Genomic DNA, 10,268 nt, shown 5'->3' on the forward strand with positions numbered 1-10,268 from the left:
AATTTTAAAGTAGTTATCATTTTTGTTAAAACAAAATTTTAAAACAAAGAAGATCTAAAATTAGTTTTATATATTTTCGAAGTTTTTTGGCAAATAAATCATTTTATATATTAACTTGATATTGATGTTTTTAATCGGTTCCACAAATAACATTATATGGTAAAAGTTTAGAAAATAATAATGTGTTGTTATGGTTCTTAGGTGGATAGTAGTTTCAATTTATTATTAATGAGTGATGACCCAAATGTGGTTCTTAGATGGAGAGTTTACGAGATGTTAACTTTAAGTTTGGAATTTAATGATATAGAATTTACTTAATAATATTTTACAAGAAAATGTTTTATAAGACCTCAATTATATATATATATATATATATATATATATATATATATATATATATATATATATATATATATATATATATATATACTCAAGATCAAATAAGAAGGAAATTTTTGGTAGGAAGGTAAGAAGTTTTTTTTCTACATATTTTTTTCGCGAACAAACAAAATGAATCATTAGATGATTCATTTGTAAGATGATTCACAAGAAAAAATTCTCAAAAAAACATATATAGAAAAAAAACTTCTTACCTTCCTACCAAAAATTTCCTTCTTACCGGATCTATATCCTATATATATATATATATATATATATATATATATATATATATATATATATATATATATATATATATATATATATATATATATTAGGGATAATGACTTAAAAATGTAACATAGTTTAAATTGTATATATAATTACTAACTTATGTTTTATATTTTGTATACATATGACCATTACATTTAATGATCATATATATACAAAGTATAATACAACATAAGTAACTAAATTTGTACAAAAAGAAAAACAAATATACATAAATGACTAAATATGTATAAAAGTAAATAACGATATATATACACAATCTAAACTATGTTACTCTTTAAAAATATTATCCCTATTTGTTATATTAGATTATTTTTATAAAACTAATTTGCTAATAAATATACTTATTTAAAATTATACAAAGTTATTTATTAATGTATATATTAATTGATATAATGTATTTTGCAACGATATAAATATATTTATGTTAACATTAACGACATCCACAGTGTATTAAACTTGTTAGAATTTAATGGATTGACACATCATCATTTTACTTACTATACAACTCTACATTAATTTCCTATAATGTATTGAAGTCAATAGACTTCAATAGAATATATATTTAATAGTTAAAAGGTTTTTTTTTCTCATTGAAGAGTTCAATGACCATTAAATTTTATATCCATTGAATGTCAACATGACATCCCACAATGATAGAGTTTAATTCATTGAATGCCAATTAGACATGTCATCTCATTCAACTCTCTCATTGAACTATGCATTGTGGATGCTCTAATATATTATCAAATTATAATTATAATTATCATTATATTTACAATAGTAGATATATAAATAATTTTATATTAGTGACTATGCATTATAAAATTACTTTATAATTAGAAATATATTTTTTTTACATTATAAAATTACTATTAAAATTAATATTTTAGTAAATCTTTATTAATTAAAATAATTTAATATCCATAAATATATAAAAACAACTATTGATAGGATATTATGTATCGATTAGTTAATGATAGTCAACTTTGGAGATTAATACTTGGACCCATAGGAACCATATAGTGGTATTATGTATGACTGTATCGGTTAGTTAATGGAGCGGTTTGCTCATTTCGGTTCTAAGACTGATGTCGACCGATTATTTATATTAAGACACTACATGAAAATGAACTCATTTTTATTAGTTGCATCCACAGGAATCTGACCCTATTTACTATTCATCGACGAACTTCCAATGGACCTTATTACCAACAAAACTGCTATGACGCGTTGCCTTTTTTGTCACTATGTTGTTGGTAATTACTAATTAGCGACGAACCTATATCCACTTGGTAAAATTTTGTCAGCATAAAAGCCAACTCTCTAGTAGTCATGAGACACTTTAGGCTATGTTTGGCGCGCCACAGCTAGCTGAAAAGCTAGCTTATTTTTCGAGCTTTTTTATGTTGTTGTGTTTGGTAAGCCAAAAAGCTAGCTTATAAGCTAGCTTTTTAGCTAGCTTTTAAAAAACTACTTGGAGTAGTTTTTTAGGAGCTTTTTTACAAACTTCCCAAATATACCCTTAATTAACTATAGAAAACTTATTTTGGAAAATGCCCTTTTATGTAATTTTATATATTCCAGCTAGCTTATCAGCTAGTTTTTACCAAACACTCTATTTTATCGACTAGCTTATCAGCTAGCAGCTAGCTTTTTAACCATCAGCTAGCTTTTCAGCTATCAGCTAGCTTTTCAGCTACCAGCTAACTTTTCAGCTAGCGCGCCAAACGCAGCCTTAGTATGGCTGCCTATGTTTGAATGTTTGAAGGTTCATAAATTGTATACTTTCTATGTTTGTGAAAGATTCAGAATGTGTATAGATGATAAAATGGGACAATGAGTGGGTTGGGTGGGTAATATGTAAAAATAAGTAGATATTAAGAATAGTCAAATTCTATTAGTTTGATACGGTAATCTTGTTTTAGTTTATAAATAATTGATATAATCTTTACAAAAATAAAGAATAACATAAAGGCTTAAGATAATTACTTGGAGAAAGTGATATGGGATATGAAATTGAAGGTATATGACTTAGAGATTAAAGGATAAACTAAAGAGTTTATGTTAATTGGTTCGTGTTTATATATTTCATATAAATATCGGGTACTTAAGGTTGTTAAGATCGAGATTCTACATAATATCGTTTTATTGTGTTCCAAAATCGTGATCGTAAGATTGAATCGGGATTGACATATCCTACCAAAATGAACTCATATTCAAATTTGTTCGTAAGGTTTTGGATGTACAATATACATTATTACTCGATGTCGATTAAGACATCGATACGGAGCTAACTCTAACGTTTTTAATCATGATATAATTTTTGATGCTATAAACTGTGAAAATTAGGAATAAAACATCTCAATTACAAAAAGAAACAAGATCATTATGATCTATAATTAAAGCAATGTTTTAAAAACCGGTTTTTTAATTGAACCGTTCAGGTGACGTTTTCCGGTTTAACCTGTTCCACCGGATGGTCAAACCGGTTCTATATTTTTATATGTTTTTAATTATCGTACATACATTGATTACAAAACTTGTCATATTTTTAGTATTACAAACGTAAATAGAATGCAACATATAAAAACAATCATTATAGAAGCCAATCAAACAAAGAAGCCCAAAACAAACACAAATATCCAAGACTGTTCGGTCCCTTCTGGTTCAATTCAGCCGGTTGAACCGGTTTTTTACCAAAACCGGCCGGTTCAATCCGGTCAGGAAATCGTTATAAAACTGGTCCAAATCGAACCGTCCTCACATTCGGTTCCTGGTTCGACCGGTTCGACCGGTCGGTTCGAACCGGTTTTTAAAACACTGAATTAAAGGCTTAAGGTCATAAATAGAATATCATGAGTGTAACATGCCTAATACGTGATGAATTGATGAAGTGATGATGCTCTATGATGTTTTTTGCAATTTACGATGTTCGATTTCAAGTTGAATATACAAATTTTTCATGTTTGATTATATAATAAAACTAGAGATGTGGGATCGGATCGTATTAAGATCTTAAGATCCTAAGATCCCCCTATAGATCTTGCTTTATATAGATCCTACTAAGATTGGGATCGTTGTTGGCTTTTAGGATCTTAAAATCGTAAGATTTTGAGATCAAAATCAAGATCTTAACAATTGAACCTGAGAGTACCGAATCCCGAAGAGTTATATAGAAACCGGATACCTGACCATTTGTATGTAATCGGTTCGGGGTGGTTCTGTTTCGGTTCGGTTCAGATATTTGGTTTGGATTGCTTATCCCTATTTATTGAGATTAATTTCAAAGATCATTTTTAATAAAAATGTTAGACATCTCTCACATTGAATTCTTTTGTTTATATAACCACGTGCACGGTCTTTTTCTTTCCCTCCCATTGAATGTATACATCAGTTGCCATTTTAAGACGTTTATTACCAGAAAAACTTGTTTAACCACCTATATATGGGTATACCTAGGACCATATGTTTAGCTAAAAGAACAAAGATTCGTAGGGCAGATCTCCTTAAAGGCCTCGAAATATTCAAGATTGTAACATACTAACATATAAATCCACTCAAATGAAATGTAGTTATCGTAATTTCTTAAGATGGTCACAAATATAGAATTTAATTCCACTCGTTTTTATGATAAGCTTGCCAAATCTGTAAAAAGCCTTTGGTTTGCACTTCCGTGCTCACTTAGAACCATTTGTGCGCGATTTGTTCGGGAGTCACTTTCTCAATCCTTACACGAAAAACAGTTACTTCGATTAAACGAGTTGACGTTACTTTATCCATTTTAGCTATAATATAGGAAAAGATAAGACCATTTACGACGTTAATTTCTCTATTTTGTGTTTTAGCTTATTTTTTTTTGTTTAAATTGCCGCATTTATTGATAAGTTTTGATCAGTTAATTTATTTAATCTTTAAAAAGATGTAAATGAAACTCAAGAAACAAAGAACGAAGAAGAAACGATCGATATCTTTCTTCGATCACTTAAAGGCTTGACAAATGGACCAGCAGATTTAAGACACCTATATATGAAGAGGATGTTGACACGGACACCTGACTGTACTTAATTACACTTGACCAAGTGGCATAATAGGAGCTTGACAAGAATTAGTGTATGTATGGTTCACCTAATGCTTGTAAAGGACACAAAAAGTTTATCTGCAATGGACCCTTTCACGAGTTCATCCATAGGTGTACACATAAATCTCATTAATTATCAAAACCTTAAATATGTAAACCTAACGATTACCATGTTAACTTTCTTGAATCTTAAATCGGTAACTAAAATTTTCTTTAATCCCCCTCGATCAAACTTTTTATTTAGAACCACAATGATATTAAATTTGTATAATTTAATTATTTATTTTGTGTTTTTGCTAAAGAAAAACATGCAAATAATACATTTTTATTTTTATCATAAAAAATTATTTTCTTAATATATATATATATATATATATATATATATATATATATATATATATATATATATATATATATATATATATATATATATATATATATATATATATATATATATAATTGTGTGTATGTAGTAAAGAAAGCAAAGCAATGCTTGTTTGCAACTACAAATAATTGTTGTTTTCTTGTTGGATAATGGAATATTGAGCCAACCTTTTCCAATTGGTTTTAAGTGCAGGCAAAGTCCCTTACAATGGTTTGATAGAAGTCAAACACTGGCTGCTAGATGAGTTGCAAAGGCGTAGACAAAAGGAAAGGTTTTTGCCATAGTCTTCTCGATTTATAAGTAGGAGAATTATTAATAAATGGTTAAGAGTTTAATGTCAAAAAGTTAATTAGATATTATCTACATAGAGGTAAAATTTTGTCGCAAAAGGGTAATTAGATAATTGAAAATTGATTAGGTAGAAAGCTGCATGCCTTTAGTCCATAGATTCTTTATATGCGTAAGCATCATGCATGGCCCATGGCATTGAGTGCGATATTTGAAGCCTATATAAAGAAACCCTCTCTTTTGTTAACTTCCATATCTTAAAACAGTTTTTTAACAAGCTACTAAAAAATGGCTAAAATCATCAACTCTTACTCTGCTTTCGGGTTCATCACTTTTCTTCATTTTCTAACCGTGTTCACTCCTTTTGGAGTTGTTCATGGTGTTACTCCTTCCGCCACCTTTTCAGTGTGCAGTCAAACCCCTCATCCCGAAATTTGCACTTCCTTGATTGGAACTAGTAAAGAAACCCCATTAGTGGTTCGTGAAGCGACCCTTGTGTCTACTTTGGCTCAAGCCGAGCATGCACATAAGCTTGTTTTGGCTATGGACTTGAGTTCCTTTGAACCAAGGGCTAAGTCGGCTTGGGCTGACTGTTTGGAGTTATATGAAGACTCTGTTTATCAACTAAACCGTTCTCTTGGTTCTACCAATAGTCACGATATCCTAACGTGGCTTAGTTCTGTGTCCACCAATCATGAAACATGTCAAAATGGTTTTCTTGACTTCAACTTGTCTTCGCATCTACAAACATTTCAATCTTCTTTAAGTGGCTTCTCAAAATACCTTAGCAACTCTCTTGCAATAAACAAAGCCATAACTCTATCACATGTAAGTTTTTCTAAACAACTAAAAGGGAGAAGACTCATGACAACAAATGATTTCCCAAAATGGTTGTCAAAAAGAGATAGAAAGCTTCTTGCAACACCATCGGGTGGCACCTCAGCCGATATTGTGGTTGCCCAAGATGGCTCTGGTAACTACAAGACCATATCCGAGGCCATTTCTGCTGTGCCTAAACTTAGGAGTGGAAACTCAAGGTTTGTAATACACGTGAAAGCTGGTGTGTACAAGGAGAATGTAGAGATAAAGAAGACAATGCACAATTTGATGTTCATTGGAGATGGTATGGGTTCTACGGTCGTTACAGGCAACAAAAATGCGCAAGATGGTTCCACAACTTTCCGGTCAGCAAGCTTTGGTGAGTTAACTTGTGGCGTATTATTTTTTGACCACATCATATATAATTATTAACGAGTTTTTAACTAAACATCATTCTCATGTTATAAGTTTTTTTGCATGTCATTTAATTAGTAGTTAATGTTCTGTATTTCATTTAGTTTAGAAAGACTTTAATACCATAGCATATGGAGTAAAGGAAAAGAAACATGCATCAACCCATACCATGCATAACATAAGAGCATCACATAGTTACGATTTTTTTCCACATAGGATTTCTAATAACTTAGTTTTTAAAAATCTATATTTAATTTAAATATCATTTTCTATGTAAAAGTTTTTCAAAATTTTATTTTTACAATTGTATATTTACCCATAGTTATTTAAAATATTTTATAGACCCCTCATCTAAACTCTTTTTTATAACATTTGTCATATTTGATATTGTTCAACTATATAAAAATTGTTCAATTATATTGTGTAAATTTAATAAAATTGAATAATTGGTCAAATAGAATAAAGTTTTAAAATTTAAAATATAATTAAAAGGATCAAATGAAAATTAAATGATATTGAGACAAGAGATAACATGTACATAATAGAAGAAATACCAAAAAGAAAAGAAAATTTGCTTTCAATTCGATATTCACCTTAACAAAAACTTATTTTAATAGTAATAAGCTATAAAATAACTGTTGGATATGTTTTAAGATTATTAAATGGACAAAAACATATCAATCATATATTTATATTTATAATTAGCGTATTATCCGAAACACTTTCTTTCTTTCCATTGTACTTTGTTCTATGTCACTTCGTATCGCACGTAAATACGCTTATATTTTATAAGAACAAAACGAATAACTTATCATCGACAGTGACCGTAAACACACGAACATCAATTAATTTTGTTCATTCGTCGAGTATGTTACTTATTGTTTTTCACATATCTATTTTTCTTTTTTTAATTAATTTATGTTTAATTAAATAATATATATCTCACGACTTTGGAATAATAGAGATCCCCCAAAGTGGATTTAGTCATATTCACACTTTATAAATATTAAGTGATACTTAATATATATATATATATATATATATATATATATATATATATATATATATATATATATATATATATATATGGACAGTGTTACCTAAACTGAATACAAATCCATGCAAATTTATATTTATTTCATAAAAGTAAATTTAAAGTTGATATGAAATGGATAAATTTCATTTTTATACAAAAACGTGAAATATTCTTGGCAACTATCATCATGATTTTTTAATCAAAATAGTAACCCTTATGTCGTGTCGATGTCTTTCATAAAGGTTCACTGTCATCCTTACATATAATTTTGTTTTGATTCATAAGGTTGTTATATTTTATCTAATATCATATCATATTTCCAATAGTTTGCAAAAAACTGTTTCAATAACTTTTATAGAATAGTCAAATATCATTGATACAAATATAATGTCGATCTTATCTTAATTCTTAATTAATTTAATAATCGAACACACACGCAAACTTAAATGTCAAGTAGTTCTAGATGTCTTTCCGATATTATAGTTTATTAGTAACTTCAATGCTTCGATTAATGAAACAATAGGAACATATATCCACTCCATGCAATATTAATGACATCTTTGTCAACGAACTTTCGAATATTCTTTGAAGCTATAGCTTTTATCTCTTGAAATTTGCAAAAAAATAAAAGAAAGAAAGAAATTCTTAATGAGCATATTTGATGATGAGTTTTTGAAAGCCGTTAGTTTTTCCATTTAACAAAAACACTCGATTAAAAAAAAAACTTTATCTGAGAATACAAATGTTTAAATTTTAATTTAAATAAAAAAATTCAATGTTTCATTGAGCCTTTTTAATCAATTTCTATCTTTTATATATATATATATATATATATATATATATATATATATATATATATATATATTTGTTCTTGTAAACATTTATCTTTTTATATAATTTTATATATTTCAAAAGTTTTGAGTTTATTTTGTCAAATACTTATATGACAAATAAAAGTTATACTCCATGCTTTTTCTTCTTTTAGCTACCGGCTAGATTTGGTCACGTATAGTTCACTAACTTTCAAAATCTTTAATTACTAGGATTCTTTGGTTATTAACTTTTGAAAGTTATTTTTCTAAACATTTAGATAAAAAAATATATATATACATATATTACATCAGTTTCAGATAAAATTTACCAATTCACTTATTTCTATAAAAAAATAACCTAAGTCAATAACTTAGACTCAATCAAAACACAACACCATATCATTAAGATTCATTTAAATAAAGTTTTCCTTTCTTTATAGTATCTCATCTGAAAATTTCATGACTTCTATCTATGTGATACGTCAACCAGCGGTTTCTGGAAGTGGGTTCATTGCTAGAGACATGACGTTTGAGAACACCGCCGGACCCGCAAAACACCAAGCTGTTGCTTTTCGCTCTGGGTCAGACCTATCAGTCCTATACGGATGTGCTTTCAAAGGCTACCAAGACACTCTATACGTATACTCCGGACGACAGTTCTTCCGCAACTGCGATGTATACGGGACACAAGATTTCATATTCGGGAACGCAGCTGCGGTTCTCCAAAGCTGCAATATATACGTACGAAAGCCGATGGGTGGTCAAACGAATACAATCACAGCTCAAGCTCGAACTGATCGAAATGAAAATACTGGGATCATAATACACAACTCGGTTGTCACAGCTGCTTCGGATTTAAAGGGCTCAGGGGGTTCGGTCAAAACGTTTCTTGGTCGACCATGGAAGCAGTACTCAAGAACAGTGTTCATGAAGTGTTCTCTTGATAGTATAATAAACTCCGCCGGTTGGCTGCCGTGGAGCGGTAGTTTTGCTTTGAGTACACTGTACTACGGTGAATATATGAACACTGGGGGTGGTGCCGGAACTGGTGGTAGAGTAAAGTGGCCGGGATATCATGTTATCACGAGCGCAAGTGAGGCAACGCAGTTTACAGTTGGGGATTTCTTGGATGGTGGTTCATGGATTCCGGGGACTGGAATGCCGTATACAGCAGGGTTATGAAGGTGTAAAAAACTACAAATGTTTGATAGGTTAAAGTTAAAAACTGGTTGTGTCATTTTCAAGTTATAGGAAAGTAGGGGAGATAATTGGTGCTTGATGTTTAAGATAAGGACTTGTAATAAATGCCTAAATGGAGGGTGGAAAGTCAATTACTTGTAGTTTGTTTGGTACTAGTTTGTATATTTTGAAAATGGATTATGCTGTAGCATTGAATGTATGAAATCAAAGTACATTTTACTATCAATACAATTTAAATGTTATATATATATATATATATATATATATATATATATATATATATATATATATATATATATATATATATATATATATAGAGGTTTAGGTTCTATGGAAAACAAAAAAACCTTAAAAATCATAAAAATGCATAAAAAAAAAAAACTTTTTTTTGAAATTTTTTATCAAAAAATCGCAGCTTTTAACATAAAATCGCTGAAAATGTTTTTGAAAAAAAAAATTTTACAAAAAAAAAAAAAAAGATTTTTTTTTTCAGCGAAATTGTCAAAAAGGCTGCAATTTTTTGATAAAAAAATTCAAAAAAATGTTTTGTAATGTCTAGGTATT

At 29.2% G+C, this 10,268-nt stretch overlaps 1 protein-coding gene across 1 annotated transcript; it reads left to right on the forward strand.

Annotated features, from left to right (window-relative positions):
* Positions 1–5,668: 5,668 nt before the first annotated feature.
* LOC145129489 (Plant invertase/pectin methylesterase inhibitor superfamily) lies at positions 5,669–9,950 on the forward strand. Its single transcript, XM_079064231.1, has 2 exons — positions 5,669–6,621; positions 8,995–9,950. The coding sequence occupies exons 1-2, from the start codon at positions 5,712–5,714 to the stop codon at positions 9,684–9,686; spliced, it is 1,602 nt and encodes a 533-aa protein (XP_078920357.1). The 5' UTR covers positions 5,669–5,711; the 3' UTR covers positions 9,687–9,950.
* Positions 9,951–10,268: the final 318 nt, after the last annotated feature.

This window comes from Lactuca virosa, chromosome 8 (genome assembly GCF_052849685.1).
Source record: "Lactuca virosa cultivar CGN04683 chromosome 8, Lactuca_virosa_CGN04683_v6, whole genome shotgun sequence".
NCBI classification, from domain to species: Eukaryota; Viridiplantae; Streptophyta; class Magnoliopsida; order Asterales; family Asteraceae; genus Lactuca; species Lactuca virosa.